Consider the following 18,281-nt stretch of genomic DNA (forward strand, 5'->3'; position numbering starts at 1 on the left):
TAAATCCGTATTTTTTTAGAAAAATGAAATACGCAAGTTTCCTTACACTAAAAAAAACAACCTTAAAGAAACGTGTTTCTTGATTTTGAGTTTTTGACCGCGTGAAAAACCAAATTTTTGGGCATGAAAACTCAAAATTAGAGGTTTGGGTCATTCCACGTCAATTGGGCCAAGAAGTGGTAGGGGGGTTCGGCGATTTTTTTGAAATTTTTCCTGTGGAAAGACCTTCCGAAAGGATGACCAATGGCGCGAATCGCAGCCCTCTAGCCCATTTTTAAAGGCAGCCAGGGGGTGTCAAAGTTTTCAATGAACCTAAAATATCATTCATTTCAGCAGTGGATTACTCGATAACTGCGATACCTACCAAAATGGGATATTTTCCCATAGTTAGGGGTTTTGAAAGGCTTTTTGGTGATATCATAAAAATCAGTGTTGCCAGATTTTTTCGTAAGAAAAATTAGCTCAAAAAGTTCCGAAACGTAGTTTTCATATCGTTCCGACTCTCAAAAATTCTGAAAAAAATATATTACGGACAACTTTTCATGCTGAACAACATATTAAAAAATTGGGATGGTAACATGTTGCAAATATGATTTTAAAAAATTCAAACTTTCAAAGTTTGCGAAAAAATGCGATTTTTATGAACTCCTCACAAAAAAATCAAAATTCGAAAAGATCAAGAAGTGAACGAATTTTTATTTTTTTGTTGTGAGAGTAATTTTCAACAACTTTTTCATGAAATACGTCAGAAAGAGGTCAAAATAAGACAACTGAATAAATTTAAACTTTTTTTGTTGTTTCAAATTGAAAATTAAATTTTTTCGAATTTTAATTTTTTCGTGAGGAGTTTGAGTATTTCATCGAGTAAAAGGGTTTTTTCAACTTTTTCAACAGATACGTAAAAATAGGGGTCAAATGGGTCAACTTCACCTATCAAAACTTTTTTTCATGTTTTAAATTCAAAAATCGCATTTTTTCGCAAACTTTGAATTTTTTTAAATCAACTTTGCAACATGTTACCATCCCAATTTTTTAATATGTTGTTCAGCATGAAAAGATGTCCATAATATATTTTTTTCAGAATTTTTGAGAGTCGGAACGATGTGAAAACTACGTTTCAAAACTTTTTGAGCTAATTTTTCTTACGAAAAAATATGGCAACACTGATTTTTATGATATCACCAAAAAGCCTTTCAAAACCCCTAACTATGGGAAAACATCCCAGTTTGGTAGGTATCGCGGTTATCGAGTAATCCACTGCTGAAATGGGGATGATGTTTTAGGTTCACTGAAAATTTTGACACCCCCTGGCTGCCTTTAAAAATGGGCTAGAGGGCTGCGATTCGCGCCATTGGTCATCCCTTCAGACGGTCTTTCCACAGGAAAAATTTCAAAAAAATCGCCGAACCCCCCTACCACTTCTTGGTTCAATTGACGTGGAATGACCCAAATGGAACTTTTTGAGGCGTGGGATAATTCTAAAGGAAGGAAAGTAAAATTACTGCTCGAGCGAAGCGAGAGCGAAAATATTTTTGAAAAAATGGGTTCAAGAAACGAAAAAACGCCCATTTTTGCATGTTTTATTGGATAAAAATCGAGATATCTGTACATTTCCGTAGGTACTTTTTGCCAAATCCATGATTTATTTTTTTTCAAAAGCAAAAATCTGCCGCCCCCTAAAATTTGCCGCCCTAGGCAGCTGCCTATACTGCCTATACGTAAATACGGCCCTGTCCCTAGAAACGTAAATTATTGAATGTGTTACTTTTTTAAAACGTCTCGTCTCAAAGATTCGGGCCTGTCATTTCAGGATTTTAAATTAGCAGTTTTTTGCATTTATTCGCCTAAATCCAAACTGAAACGTCATAGAAAAAAATTAATAATTTTCATTCAGCTTAGTTTTCATCTTTTTTTTTTTGGTGAACCCTTATTTCGGCCACCGGAGAGTCTTGAAGTTCCAAGAATTTAATTTCAAATTTTGAAATTTACAGTTTATTGGAAATAACACTCTTGACTAAATTCTTCCAGAAAAAAAGTCATACAGCCTACCTACAAAATTGGAAATTATATTTTTTTAAACTTTTGTTCGCATCATTCTTGTCGTTCAATTTTTTGTTCAGTCTCCGAAGTGCCTTCAAATTTCAGATGTTTCATTTCAAATTTTCGAATTTAGGGCTGGGCAAATTTTATATCACTTCAGAAAATAATTGGATGATGGGTAGATGACACGAACTGAAGATGAGAATTTGAATTTTTTTTAAAATGGAGTCGTTTAAAAATCTCAGGTGCAGGTAATTGTGCAGTTCTAATAATTACTTACTGTAGCCATTCAACTTTTTTTCATTTTGTAATAGTGAGAGTGAGAAAGACTGCGTATAGGAAAGATATGGATAATTCCAAGATAAAGGAGATATTCTTATAATTTTGACATAGGCAAATTCTGAGAAATATTCGTTAGAGAGGAAATATTTCTCAGGTGCCTGCATAGCTCAAATTGGAGAGACTTAGTCGATCTACTACACTATTCATCAACAAATATCCTCAGTTACCTTTTTTAATCAAAATGAAATGATAACTCAAGGAGCGATTATGTAGGCTACATTAATTTTAATCAGAAATAGTTACATAAATTGAGATGTGTGTACCAAATAATTATATTTAACATACCTATGAAGAGTGATATTCCAAAACTCGCTTTGTCCATTTTCACAACTTTTCAGGAGAGAAGAAAAACAGTTTTCCTTTAAACGGGTAAATTGGCTTTTTAGGCGAGTTTAGCACTTTATTTGGGTGGATTTATGATGTAGGAGTGTAGGTATACATTTCATCCACTAAATACAGTGGAGTCTCGATAACTCAAACTCCGTTAACTCGAAAACTCCGATAACTCGAAGCAAAGTCTGTTTCCCTTCAACTCTCCATAAGACTCAATGTAAAATCAACTTCTTTACCTCGAAGTAAAAAGTCCAAAAACTCCGATAACTCGAAGTAAAATTTTTGAAAAAGACAAGAAAAAACCTCTGTATAAGTCGAACGTTGCCGATGTTTTGCCTCTATTACTCGAATTTCTAGTTGAAAATTCTTGTAAATTCGAATTTCATTGATACAAAACTCTTTCACATTCACATATTGGTTATTTTCAATGGTACCTAACTTATTGTACAATCTCATTCCATACTTTACTCGTACATGGGTATAATACGTCTTTCCATTTCATTCTGGTAAAAAAAACACTCATCTAATTCAAAACTTTGCTAACTCGAAATATACCAAAAATTAACCTCTAAGTATAACTCGAACTCCGATAACTCAAAAACTCCGATAACTCGAAGTCAACTCCTTCTCCCTTCAGCTTCGAGTTATCAAGACTCCACTGTACTGCTGAAAAAAATTTCAATAAAAATGGACAAAGCGCGTTTTGGAACATTGTTTTTTTTTTAATTTTTAGTGAATTGGCTATTTAGGTGAGTTTAACACCTCATTTTGGTAGGTTGATGATGTAGGAATGTGAGTTAATACTTCATCTACCAGGTACCACTGAAAACTCAACTTTGATAAAAATGGACAAAGCGAGTTTTGGAATATCACTCTTCAACTACCTATTCTGTATTGCCATGAGATTCGATGGCGGCAGCATATTCGGCCAAGATTATGCAGGTGTCTTAAAACGCTCATGAGTATAGCTCAGAAGATAGTTATAAAGCAGTGTGACACAATGAGAGATAAATTACAACAGCGTCTTTTAATTTACGTACCTAATTAGGTAAATTGCGGGTGCACGCAACCCTGAATAAAAGGTTTGACGATTACCTGAGGATAGTGTTGGGCAAATTGGCAAATATTCTTTTTTTGCTTGCGCATGCGCAAGAATATGCGTATATTCTTGCGCATATTCCGCAGATTCTTTTTAAAAAATTAAAACATAATAGCTTACTTTAGAGATAATAGGAAACTTTCCATGAAAAGGTTTCAAATTATTAAGGAAAATTGGAAATTTATAAAGAAAAGTAGTGGTAAAACTTGTAAATTGTGGAAAATTGTAGAAAAATCTTTAAATTTTTTGAAAAAAGTCATGATTTTTATTTTTTTGAGAGAATATTCTCCAAGCATTTGAGAATATTCGCGAATATTCGCAAATATTCTCAGATTATGCGCATTGAGAATATTCTCAGGCCAACACTACCTGAGGAGATGAAGTACATTTCTAAATTAACTGTTCATGTTGCCTGCCTCTCCTGTGCTGACCCCAAATATTAGTTGCTTCAGTAGGTATGATTAGTAATTTAGTAGCTCCATTTTTGTAGGGTTATCATCCCTGATTTCCAGATAAATCAAGGGATGAGCCAAAAAATTACCACGATCTTATGAGGAAATTAACAAAGTATCGCGTTATATAAAATAGTACCATGTCCGTATGAGGGATTAATGAGGCGATATGTTATAAGTTCAGAATCACCATGTACGGATGGGTACATCAAATGTGTGGTTTCCAGAGAGCTGAGGTAGGGCTCCCTGGTCGAGCTTAAGAGGAAACTATTGCGAACTGTTCCGTCAGAAGACTGATTTTTTAGCGAGTACGAAGCTGGAGCTGGACCCCACCTTCGACAGAATTATCGCGTGATAGCCTTGAGCGCGCCCCTACAGTAGAATTCGCATAATCTTGCCTAAGGTCGGCAAGATCATCTACGTTGAGGAGAAATTACGTTATGAACACCTACAGGCGGTCAGGGCAATCCTGCTCATCACAATTTTTCATTTTATTCTACTATCCATGGACCTGCAGAGGACAATTAACCACATAACCTCTTTGGAAAATTTTTAAAAATCTATGGTCTAAGGAACCTTATGATGTTCTGATCAGAGAGAAATTCCAAATGACAAAAAAGTTTTTGAATCGAAATAAAGAATAAATTAAGAGAGCGTGGAAAAACACACCCCCAACCAAAATTTCAGGGGCTTTACAGCATTTTTCGATTTTTGGTGAATTTTTGAAATATGAGTAGGTACTTAACTACTTACCTAAGTAATAAACTTTGTACTTACCAAAAACATGAAAAAATCAAAATTTCACCGAACTAACTCAGAAACCGAAGTATAGGTGACTGATCTGTTCTTTTTTATATTTTTGAGCCACCAAATCGATTGGAAACGGTTTCGAATTGTCTTGAGCAGTTTTGGGGTCCTCCGGAAGATTTTTGAAAATTGAAATTTCCACAAAATTTTACTCAATGATGTTGGAAAGCTAAAATTTACTCATCTACATATATACCCTTATTTCAACATGCTGAGTCGATAGGAAGTACTCGTATTTTCAAGCTGTTCTAAATCGACTGAATAATTTGACTTCAAACTGTTCTGGAGCATCTGGAAACGTTTTGGAGTATCCAGCAACGTTTTTGGAAATTCCAGCTTTCGAAAAAACACCTTAAAATCCGTCAAAATTCAACTCCAGTTTGTATGAGCACGATTGGTACTTTATAGTGGATCACGTGGCCAATTTTTGCAGTTTTTTGTAAACTCGTTTTTGGCAATTAATTTGACAAATTCGTTCCAACCATGTTGTTTGACGAAAAAATCTGCAATTCAATTCGTGCTCTATTTTTGACATGGCGAGACGACTGGAGATGGTTTCAGGACATTTTGGAGCCTCCACGCAGTTCTAAGTTCTCCTAAAAAATGTCTTACCATCGGTCGAAATGCGAGATTTAAATCCCCTTAGAGGTAAACGAGTTCAGAACATGTTAGTGGCTCTCTATAGATCAATTTAATAGTCATAAGGAATGAGTAGGTATGCCCAAAATGTCAGATCCTAAAGTACCTACCTATATTTTTTGATGAATTTTTAAAAATTCTTGGACAAAAACACAGGAAAAAATCAAAATTTTGCCAAATTGACTTAAAATACTGCAATTTTGAATATACTCTATTTTTAGCCCCTAAAATCGATTGGAAACGGTTTCAAACCGTTTTGAGCAGTTTTGAAGCATCCAGCTATAGGTACTTTGGAAATTTCAGATTTTCAAAAATTGCCATAAACGCCATTTAAATTAAATTGAGCACGTATAAACATAATTAGGGTTTGTTGATGACCCAATTGATTGATTGCGCACAATTTATCCAATAGATATCAATTTCTGCTAGTTTGGGAAGCGTTTCTCTAGCGATTTCATCACTGAAAAAAATGAAAAATAATCGACTCTGACCAGGCAGAAACCGATTTTGGAGAATTGATGACTATTTTTGTCAGCTTCAAAAAAATTTCTACCATTTGGGATACCTGATCCTCTTGTAAGTAGCAAAGCATAGGAGAACTTAAAAATTGCCAAAATTTTTAGTTGCTCGCTTACCTTTTTCAAATTCACATTTTCTGAAAAATCACCAAGTATTAGGTTGAGTTCTGAATTCATCGGTTCATTGACCTTTGTCGAATGAATTTGGCCTGATGACTTGTTTCAGTGTCTTTCAAGACCTTTATGGGAAACCCAACACCTCCAGACTCCAGTCTTGACTTACAAAGCTAAAAAAGATATCACAGACCACCTGTTTGAAAACTTTTTTGAAAACATTGGTAAAATAAAACTAGAAATAAAAGAATATGCAGGACACTTCTTTTACCATAAACATACGAAATACTTGACAAACAACAATTCAAGTTTTCACAACAATTTTACATTGATCAGTTATACTAATTTCACCACTGTTTCATAATCCAGCAAACGCTACAACATAAATCATCCAGATGATTTCTAAAACGTGCTTATAGATTCTCGTGTATGAGATCGAAAAGAAAACAGGTTGCAAAAAACGGTCAATTTTACAAGTAGGTACTCTCCATTCATACAAGCAATAAACTAGATCTATATGTACCTACTGATTGTGAATTTTGAAACTGAGGTCAAAAAATTCTAATGGTTTGTAGTTGTACTCCCACCTCATCCATAAATATAATTAGATGCGCACATGCAGATCGCGAACCATATCAAACCTATCTCTACGCAAACTTGTTTTCATTCGATCGTAATTCGCACAGAAGAAGGTTAACTGCCGAAAACGTGTCGAGTACGTGAATTTGTTTTGTGAATCGTGAATCGACTAAAGTAAAAAATTAAAAAATGTAGTAATATCAAAAGTTCATTGATTAAAATAAAAAAACTTTCCAAGTTTTATTTTTTTGTGACAAAAAAGATACGGGAATTTTGTTTAAATATCAATAATGTTAAAAATAGTATTGATAATATTTTGCAATTGTTTTACGTAAAATACAACAAATCGTTATGCTAAATTAACGATCAACAACGTAATAGGTATTTACCGTTTTTCATGTAGTAAAGTTTCCGAATAGTGCAATCAAAAATGATAAAGTATGTTCAAGATTAGAAATACCTACCTACAAAGAATAAAATTTCAAGTTTAGTAGGTGGAACTTGTGTTATAGATAATGCTTAAAATTTTCGGCTTGTGTAATTTTAATTAATGCTGCTTGGGAAAACCAGTATTTTTTTTTGTTTTTTGGTGATCGTTTTACTTAGTATAATTTGAATAAAGTACCTAATATGGATTCTTCAAAAGATAATATTACGGAAGTCGATGCACCGGAGCTTAAATTATACAAAAGAAGATGGTTTATGTTGATTTTGTTCATAATTTACTCATTTAATGGATCTCAACAATGGGCACAATTCACCATAATTAATAATCTGGTCAAAAAATATTACGACGTTACAACAACCCAAGTGGAATGGACATCAAATGTGTACTCGGTATCGTACATCATACTGGTCTTTCCTACGTTACCGTTGATCAAATATTTGGTATGTAATTTAAAAAAATAAAAATCACATAGATAGGTATACTAGTCTAGTTAAGTACTCATATAAGCTATTGACCTAGCTAGCTGTAGGCTCAGCTACTTAAAATAAGCAATTTCAGACGAAGAAATTGTTGACAGGGTATCAGAAAAACGATGATCTTGGGAGCTTCTGGAATCACAATTGGTAATTGGATCAAGGTACTTTCAGTGGCACCAGATCGTTTTTATATAGCTTTCATAGGACAAACTTTCGCTGTATCTTTTCTAATGCTGGCTTATGGAGTACTGGGGCGTTTAATTTCCATATGGTTTGGAGCGAAGGAAATCTCTACAGCTGGATCGTTATCCATCCTAGGAGATCTAGTAAATAATGATACCTACTTCTTTTACGTTGATAAAAATATATTGTTTCGTTGTGTACCTACCTTCTGATCGTATAATTGTACAGCTTGGTGGAGCCTTTGCTTACATCTTCCCCACTGTTCTGGTCACAGATGGATCTTTGGAACATATTGGTAATGGATTATGGAATATGCACCTTTTTGTGTCTATCGTTTCAACGGTTATACTTGTTTTGGTTTTGTTATGTAAGTAGGTATCGAGTACGTTTATAATTAGATAAATAGGTAATATGTTACGAGCCTACATATTTTGAAATTTAATGAAAAAAAACTTTTGTTTTCAAAGTTTTTGAGGAGAAACCGAAACTGCCCCCGAGTGTAGCGCAAATCAAACTAGCGGAAGAAAAAGAAGAAAAACTATTGCCTACTTTAGTTAAACTGATGAGAAACCCAGAATTTCTACTGTACATGGTTTCTTTTGGATTGAACTGCTCTACTAATGGAGGACTGTTCACTTGCATGAATGAATTACTTGAAATCAATTTTCCGGTAAGTTTTATTTTCTTATATGTACTTTATAAGGTAGGTAGGTACCTACCTACTCAAAAAATTTGAATCCAAGTTCACAGTTTTTCTTGACTCTTGTATCTTAAAGATAAAAAAATTTATACCTACCATTATTTTATTTCAAAATATTCCCTCAAGGAAACTTTTCAATCTGGCACCCACTGATTGAAAAAAAAATTGGTGAACTTGCAATTTTCAAACAAGCCAATGTGAATGAATTCTTTCAATTAACTTCCACACGTTACATGCAGACATCAAAGTATTAATTGATGAGACAGAAGCCCAGATGCAAAAAATGCTGGATTGAATATAAACAGAGCAGGACTGAAATACAGAAAGAAAATAAATGCAGGTCAGAGCTGTTAGCCACAAAACAAAAACGTTTCATTCAATTTCGTTTTGTTCTCTGAGCTGAGCCATTTCATTCTCCTGTTTCATTATGTAGGTATCCATAAAAGTGGTTTCTTTCCGCTTTGTTTCGTTTAGTTCCAGCCAAAAAGTGAAAAAAGTGGGCATATGTTTTGATTAATTTGAGTATTATAGTATGTACCTACCTTCTCTCTGCCTTCTCCATTCTCTATAAAATCAAATCAAATTCCAGAAGTTTTCATTTTTTATTACCAAGTAACAAATTAAGGTACAGAACAGAAAAACTTTAGATTAGATATTTTTGGCACAATTCCTCAGCTCTTCAGAATCAGACTCATGAATTATACGTAGTTCTTATAGGTACAAATACTTTGGATGGTAATCGCTATTCTCCATTCTCAATTCTTTCGCAAAGTGAATCATAGTTCTGAATCTGATTCTTTTGCGGTTCTCAATTCCTTGCAATTCCTAATACATACCTACTAATTTTTTTATACTTCAGAATTAACGAATAAATTTGAAATGAAATGCAGGGATGAGGCCCCAAACTGCCGAACAATTTTTTCAGGTTCTGGGTTCTAGGGCTTGGGCTTTTAATCAAAAATTTATTTGGTCTCAGGCTTGGATTGTGGCTGGGAAATTTTGGGTTTGGGTTTTAGGGCTCAAGCAGAGCTGTGAGACCAAAACAATTTTGGGATTGAAATTGGATTTTGGTTTCGGGATTGATGTAGAGAGAAGATAGGTGGGAACTTAGTCCTCCTGAGAGGATTCAGTTCCCTAAGTACCTACCTGTCCTGGGTATGCTCGGCTAATTAATACCCTTCATCATCCCTCATACAGATTGTGTGTATGTCACTATTCGTCCGACCAATAAGATAAAAGATGATGAATCACTTTTAACACTTTATTGAGCTTCTCTTAATGAACATACATTTACACACTACTAATAGGTAATAGGTACCTAGAGCTATAAATACACACACGTTCATGCAGTTCTGCTCAAAGGGCTTGTTGTCCTAACATCCATCCAGAGGAGCGATTACTCTAAGCGACCTGAGACAACTGTGAAGTGGACACTGCAGGCTGTTTCGGTCGTCCGCATCTCACGGAACTAATCCGCTAGATAGCATAAAGCTCTTTAATACAAGTATGGAAATAGATTATGCTCTTAAGAAAGTCGTAGCATTTTACGTAAGTTTTACATACTGCGCACACATCAAATCAGCTGTTCACGTACAACGTTGCACCCCATTGGTTGCTCCACCGCCTGATGACACCAACCTGCCATGCGCAGTATGTAACACATAAGGTGCACCGGGGCAAGTCAGAATGAATTTTCGCAATTTCAACTTTGACCAGCTGTTACTCCCCTTCTAATGAACAAATATGGATCAAATTTATTATGTAGGTTCCCATAAGGGTTCTTAACCTATGGTAAAAATTTGAGCGCGATTGACGCAGTAGCTTTCGCTCAGTGGAATAAAATATAAACTGTCCTGACTTACCCCAATTGGGGGAAGTCAGAACAGGCTAAACTTTGCAGAGGCGTAGATCACAAACCGAGCGTCCTAGAAAAATTGCATAAAAACAAAATTGTAGAGAATTTAATTCTCTTTGAGATCACTCTCATCAGATTTTCACTAGGACGCACGGTTCGTCCGCTATATGCGAAAAACTAAGAAATAGAAAGTCTGTATTTTAGACCAAATTCAAAATAAGTTCAAAACAACAACAAAATACAATTGAACCAAAGACATCTAAAATGAAACTGAATCGCGAAAATTTTTATGCCGTGATGAAGTAGGGGTAGTACCCTCAAGTCACCTTTAGTGGCACTTCGCCAGATATAAACCTCTAGGCGCTAGAGCAAGTTTTCTAACTTACCCCGAATTCCAACTTCCCCCGGTGCACCTTACATAAAATGCTATGCCTTTCTTGAGAGCATAATCTATTTCCATACTTGTATTAAAGAGCTTTAGATAGCACTGCACTGGCAGTGTTACCGATGACCGAGGGCATATATTCCCTGCTATAACGAGTACTTTGGGTCCTCATCTACCCTCTACATTGAAATTTATTCATTTCAAGATTGGATTTGTTTTGGGATTCGTTCTTCTAAATTTTCATTTCAGTTTGGGGATTTGTTTCAGGATTGAAAAAATTGTTTCAGTTCCGAGATGAATCGGTTTCAGGATTTTCATTTCAACCGATTTTTAGCCCAAATTGACTAATAGACCCTGCAGGGGTTCTAAAAAATGGAACGTTTTGATATGGGGAATCCGATGGTGTATTTTGTTTAACGTTTTAAATCCATGTTTTGATTAAATTTGTTGAGTAATTTTTATTATAACCTGAATGAATGATGATGAATGATGTAAGATGACAATTTATCAAAATAAAATTGTTTCATTTCGGGGGTAGTTTTGGGTTTAAAATTATATCGGTTTTTAGATCAAGAAAAATAACGATTTCAGTTTCAGGATAGGTTTTGGGATTTGATTTGAATTAGGATTTAATCGGTTCCAGTTTTGGGATCGTTTCGGACCCACCGCTCTAGGCTCAGGGTCCAGGGCTTGAATGAAGTGTTCAGAGCTTTCAGGGACTTTTCACTTTTCAGGGTTTGAAATTGCAATTTTAGAGAAGAATAAAGTAAAATATTATATTTGATTTTCTGTTGGGAAAAAAAAACATTTTAAGGGCAGATTCCAAATTTTTAGATATTTTTTTGCCTAATTTGTAAACAGACTGGCAGAGAACTAGAAATTAAATTGGTCTTATGGGGATTTTATTGAGGTCGTGCTTAATCCTCTAGGCTCTATATAGTTCTAATTCTCAGAATCTACAGACTGAAATAATCCAACAGTTCTTTTTAAAAATGTTTGGAATTTTTAATAATTGTCCAAATTTTTGAAGTATCGTTTTTTAATGAACAATGAACTACCTACCTACTGAATATGTAGGTACCAAAAAAACGCTAGTTTGCACAAGATTGACTTTTGAGATGGACTGATAACACGTAGATGTCGTAGATGCAGTAATTACAACATTAAATTTACACAAGCCCTGAAAAGCCCAAAAAAGCCCTGATCATAGTTCGGGTTTAGGGTCTCACGTTTGGAGCTTGATTTTCAGGGGAAAAGATTCTGGGTTTTGGGGCCATGTCATATGGCTTTGTAGGTTACAGTTTTTAAGGTTTTAGGGCTTGAACATTCGGGCTCTAAGGAAATGATCGGGGCGTTTTCGGGTTTCGGGTCCTGGTTCAGGTCGGGGCCTCATCCCTGAATTGAAATGAGTAATTGCCTCAACATATACATGATCATTTTGCATGTTTTATTCTTTTGTTCGTTGCTGCGAGCACTTGAATTAAATTTCCTAAGGAAATTAATTTCATTCTACATATAAAGTCCCAAGACTATTTTGATAGTTAGATGAAATTTCAAAGATTTCGTACTTTTGATAGTGATGTAAATTGCAAGTTCTATTAATTTGGATGAAAGCTTGTCTCAAAGTTCAATTTTCAAAGTCATACCTATTCATCTAATTTAAAAATTAATTTAAAAAATTGAAATATAAAATAAATGTTCACCTTTTCTAAAAGTTTATCTATAGAGAAAAGTAGTATGATAAAAATTTTCTACGTTGCTGATGATTAAAAATATCTCACGTTTACTTTGTATTTACAGGGACTTGAAAGTCATGCTGGAACTATTGGCTCTGTAGCGATACTTAGTGGAGTTATAAGTTCATTGCTAGCAGGAGCGTTTCTGGATAAAACTGGATTATTTCAGTGAGTACCTACCTACATTTATTTCGTTGAGTTGCATTACCTATTTTATGATGAATTTTACTATAAGAAAATTAGGCAGTTCGAAGTGAATCAATGTATGAAGGATTGTCGAGTCTCGAAATGTAAGGGGAATTGAATTGATTGGCTCATTTGTAAGAAATGAAACCAAAATAATTGTAAAATTTCAATTTACAGGGAATCTGCCAATATTCTAACATCTTGTACGTCATTCTCGTTGATTTTTTTCACTTGGTCTTTAAAATCTGGACATATTTTCTACGTGTACTTGGCCGTATTTTTTATTGGGTGAGTATATTTTACACAGATTTCAATACGGTACATTTTATATTTTCTACATATGACCACTGGCAACCGTTTGAGCAATCCTATAATAGGTATTAAATGTTTTTGCAGATTTTTCGTATTCGGGTATTATTCGGTTGGAGTGCAACTGGGATTAGAGCTTACGTATCCTATACACGAAGGAATATCAACATCTATAATTTTCTTTTTCGTTACGATACTGGGTCTCTTGGTGAATGTCGTTTATAGCTTCACCATCAAAACTTACGGCGATGTAGCTGCCAATATATTGATGGCAGTGCTAAATGTTATTGCATCGGTGATCACATTTTTAACGCCGATTGATTTGAAGCGACAACGAGCCGAAAACGAAGCTAAAGAAAAGCCCAAGGAATTGAAAGAATTTTCATAACTTGCCACCTCGTTTAATCTCGAGCAAAATGAAAGCTGTATGTACATGAATTGGAGAATCGATTGAATTGTAGTGAAGTTCAACGAATTTGGATCAAAAAACGAAAGTTATTTTTATACCTAGAATCACTTTTCCATTTCTGCAGAAAAGATAGGTACCATATTTATTGGGGATTTTCAAACCAGCAATGAAAAATCGAAAGAAAATCTTAGAATACCATTCACCTTAAGGCTAAATTTCTTTTTTTAATTTTTCATGAATTTTTAAAAATTCAATTTTGTTTTTTTTTTTTAAACAAATAAAATAAGATGAAATTGAGTTAGAAAGCTGAAATTCGATTTATACCTACCCCATTTTCAACGTCTCTAATCGATTAGTTGTGGTTTCAAGTCGTTTTGCAGCCTTCAGTAGATTTTTCTCTTGTCTTGGGGAAAAAATGAAATTCAACATTTTACGTACACGCTTGGATTGGTAGTTTCAGCATCTAAAACTGATAAGTAATCTCTTCAAACCATCTAAAGTCTCCTGATATTTTTTGAATTTTTTAGTTTTCAAAAAAAATAATAATAATAAAAATATGTATTTCAGCGGACAAAAACGAAATTTGAAAATTTGTGGCCAAAATAATCTGAAAATTTGCATGTCACAAACACAGCCAATCCGAATTTTTAAAAAGAGAAATTTCATTTTGTGTTCTTTCGTTCTTTCATGATGACTTTTTTTCAAAACTGGAAAATTCCATTTGCTGGAGACTGCAAAACGATCCAAAAATAAAATATCAACCAAATTTCAGCCTTTTTTATAAATAGGCGCGTTCGTAAATGATGATTAGTGCAGGAGATTCGGCATGTTACCGGGAAAAAATTGTTACAAAAGGTTTTTTTGGCTCAATGTATTATATAAGGTGTCCTAAAAAACATATCCAAAATCCGCTAAAATCCGAGCAGGCGTTCACCCCTTTTTTGAAGCTTTTGGGGACGCCCCACCCCCCTAAAATGAGTTGTGGTAAAAATTGCAAACGAGGTGTCAAAAAGCATTAGAATTTCACGCTGAACACGAATATCACATTTATTTTTCCATATTTTGACTTTTAGTTCGAGTTTAGAGGCTCAAAAGTTATAAAAGTGTCATTTTTTGAAATTTTGCCCAAAATTTACCGATTTTAACGGAATTTTAGGAACAAAACGGCTTTAAATGGTCAATTTGAACGAGAAAATGTTTTATAGAAGGTGGTGGAAGAAGATAAAAGGATACATGTGTCATATTCAAGGTCAATTGATTATCCAGAGCCATAAATCAAGTGTCAGAAATCGGATAAAATGCGACATTTACTCTCGTTTTTTCTGCTCTAGCCAATTATAGCATCACAACCCGTTCTAATTGTCAAAAAATTCCAATTTAGATTTATTGCAAAATTGACCACACCATCCCCACCTCTGTGTATGCTCCGAACACCATAAACCTTGAGCAAATACTCAAAGTGGTCAAAACCTGCACTTACGGTCTCAACTTACGTATTGTGCAACGTAGGTATGTTCATATGTTGTAGTCTGTGTTAATCGCTGAAAAATTGAAGAAGAAAAGGATTCAAAGGTACTGCTGTTGTGACTGGGAAAATATTGGACAAATTTGTTTATTTTTGTGGAACTAGAAATTTTCCAACCTAGCCTTGATGGAACAATTTTTGATGACTTTGAATTGTAAAAAGGATGGCTTAGTATATTTTTCAATGAAATTTTATAACGAGAAAATCGGGAATTTTTTTGAAAATGAGATAAAAATATTTATTTAAATTTCCCGGTTTCCGTTTGTTTAAACCTACGAATGATAAGAAATGGAAACCAAATTCGAAATAGGCCTACATTAAAATTATTGAACAGGGAATCGTTATACAGGCTATCAATTGAGAATCTTCAAAAAAAATTTTGTTTCCTTTTTTTTACACAGACGATCATAATAAGATTACCTACTTCAAAAATTGGGATTCACTTTTCGCCAACAACACTCCCAATAATAATAGGCTCATCAATTTTCTGACAACATCACTAAACTCCGGTTTGGGTAATTATTACAAAGCAATTAAATGTGCATAGGTAAACAATTTTGTGGAAAAGGTGGTAAAAGGAAGTGAAGAGATGATTCATAACTACATAATTAGATTTTAAAATCCTATTATAGTTAGGCGCATGGTCAAATTGATGGATGCTGCAATTCACTTTCTATCACATGAAGTATGGATAAGTTTGATTTAAACGGAAGGAGTGGTAATGGCGACTCATAATTTCATTACTGTATATTTTCATATTATTTAAAAGTAAGGCACTTCATTTTGTGTGATTTTACCATCAATACTTACAGTGATACATAATAATCCAATGTCTTTCATTGCAGAAATGTGGAAAATTTCATGATTTTTAGGTTAAATTTTTATTTATGCATTCTTTTTTTTTTTTTTTTTTACATAATTTGCATTTTTAAATAAGTACCTAGCCACCTAAAAACCTACTAGTGTATTATTCGTAAGGGTGAGACTGGATTCAAATTTGCGAAATATATATCACGTTTGTTGCGATTTTACTGAACGTCTTGACTGTAAATAATTTCTGCCCAGACTATTTTTTGTGTAAGTATCGCTATTTCCATAGTATTGCCCAACAGGACTATAAGAGCAGGTTTTGACCACTTTGAGTATTTGCTCAAGGTTTATGGTGTTCGGAGCATATACAGAGGTGGGGATGGTGTGGTCAATTTTGCAATAAATCTAAATTGGAATTTTTTGACAATTAGAACGGGTTGTGATGCTATAATTGGCTAGAGCAGAAAAAACGAGAGTAAATGTCGCATTTTATCCGATTTCTGACACTTGATTTATGGCTCTGGATAATCAATTGACCTTGAATATGACACATGTATCCTTTTATCTTCTTCCACCACCTTCTATAAAACATTTTCTCGTTCAAATTGACCATTTAAAGCCGTTTTGTTCCTAAAATTCCGTTAAAATCGGTAAATTTTGGGCAAAATTTCAAAAAATGACACTTTTATAACTTTTGAGCCTCTAAACTCGAACTAAAAGTCAAAATATGGAAAAATAAATGTGATATTCGTGTTCAGCGTGAAATTCTAATGCTTTTTGACACCTCGTTTGCAATTTTTACCACAACTCATTTTAGGGGGGTGGGGCGTCCCCAAAAGCTTCAAAAAAGGGGTGAAAACCTGCTCGGATTTTAGCGGATTTTGGATATGTTTTTTAGGACACCTTATATAATACATTGAGCCAAAAAAACCTTTTGTAACAATTTTTTCCCGGTTTGGCTAATTTTTGGCTTAAATCTCCTGCACTAGATAGGTACCTACTAATGAAAGAAATACCTGTTTTGGATTTGAACCAACAGAAACATTAATAGATTTTGAAAATTTATGCCCAACTCCATCGTGAAATTTGGCCTAGTGATGTGTTTTTGGATGCTCTAGCTTTCCATTATTTTTTTCTTTTTTTGTTTTTTTAAATCCCCCCCCCCCACCCCCAATTGTTTTGATTATAATATCTAGTGTTATGAGAATACAGTCAAGTTGAATTCAATTGTGCAATGTTTCGTAACTTCGGTAACGTAAGTGCTCGAGATTTTCAATTCTTTGAATACTATAGGTACTTACTACCTGCGGTAAAGTTCTCAACTTGAATTGTTTGTAGAAGATACTCCAATGAAATTGTAAACTTTCAAATGAAATGAATAATAAATCGTTGAACGAATACATTCGATTTTTCATAAGAACATGTGTACTTATTTCTTCGTTAAATCTCACAATTAGTAAGTAATTTTGTAATTAAAATACTCTGGAGTCTGGGTAGTTGATTTTTTGTAGGTACAAATACATTCGTAATTATTCAAACTGAACAATTTATTTTTAAAAATGACCATCTGTCCAGAATTTAAATTTTATGTACGAGGGCCTGAAATTTGTATTTTAGAGGAGTAAAAATTCTATTCAGAAATGTCAGTTTTTCATCAAAATCATTGAAAAAATAATTAAGTGTAGTAGGTATATTTTTCTTCAGATTAAAAAAAAAAAAAAAAAAAAAAAACGATCAAAATGTTGCATTTAGAAGTGTACTATGACTCGAAATCCGTTGGTAATTAATTATCAATTAATAAAACAGGGAAAAGTGATAATGATAAAAGACCGATTTTATTTTTTTGAAGTCATCAACTCCCATATTTTTCTGTAAGTACCTATAGTAAAAATACCCAATTAGATTTTTTAAAAATGAAATTGGTAATTTTTTTCATCTTAAACTGTGGAGCCCCTCAACCCTTGATAAGTTACAAAAAATGATCCTTTTGCAATCCATCAAACTTCGATCGAGAATTGAAATTTAGCTCGTTTTGAAAGAATATATCATTCACGCCTCATAATCAAAATTTGAGCTTCAATGACTATTAATCAATTTTTTATCAAAGTGACGGAAATATTCCTTGGTTGTTTCATTTTTTTTTTTTACAAGAGAGGTAGGTAGATAATTCTGAAACAAAAATCTGAAAAGTGGTTATTCATATGAGATTAAATCCCCTCCTCCCCACTCCAAATTAAAAATTGATCATCAGCCTCCGAGAGCAGTCTCATTTATCTTTCTTCCCTGGTTTCTGGATACAGTGTTGCCAACCCTAGGAGGAAATCCTCATATTGAGA

General features: G+C 33.9%; 1 protein-coding gene across 1 annotated transcript; it reads left to right on the plus strand.

Moving 5' to 3' along the window:
- Positions 1 to 6,995: 6,995 nt before the first annotated feature.
- On the plus strand, positions 6,996 to 17,365 carry LOC135842117 (uncharacterized MFS-type transporter C09D4.1-like). The gene is made up of 7 exons (XM_065359484.1): positions 6,996 to 7,811; positions 7,949 to 8,173; positions 8,259 to 8,397; positions 8,498 to 8,700; positions 12,771 to 12,874; positions 13,070 to 13,180; positions 13,289 to 17,365. The coding sequence occupies exons 1-7, from the start codon at positions 7,554 to 7,556 to the stop codon at positions 13,587 to 13,589; spliced, it is 1,341 nt and encodes a 446-aa protein (XP_065215556.1). The 5' UTR covers positions 6,996 to 7,553; the 3' UTR covers positions 13,590 to 17,365.
- Positions 17,366 to 18,281: the final 916 nt, after the last annotated feature.

This window comes from Planococcus citri, chromosome 3 (assembly GCF_950023065.1).
Source record: "Planococcus citri chromosome 3, ihPlaCitr1.1, whole genome shotgun sequence".
Lineage (NCBI taxonomy): Eukaryota > Metazoa > Arthropoda > Insecta > Hemiptera > Pseudococcidae > Planococcus > Planococcus citri.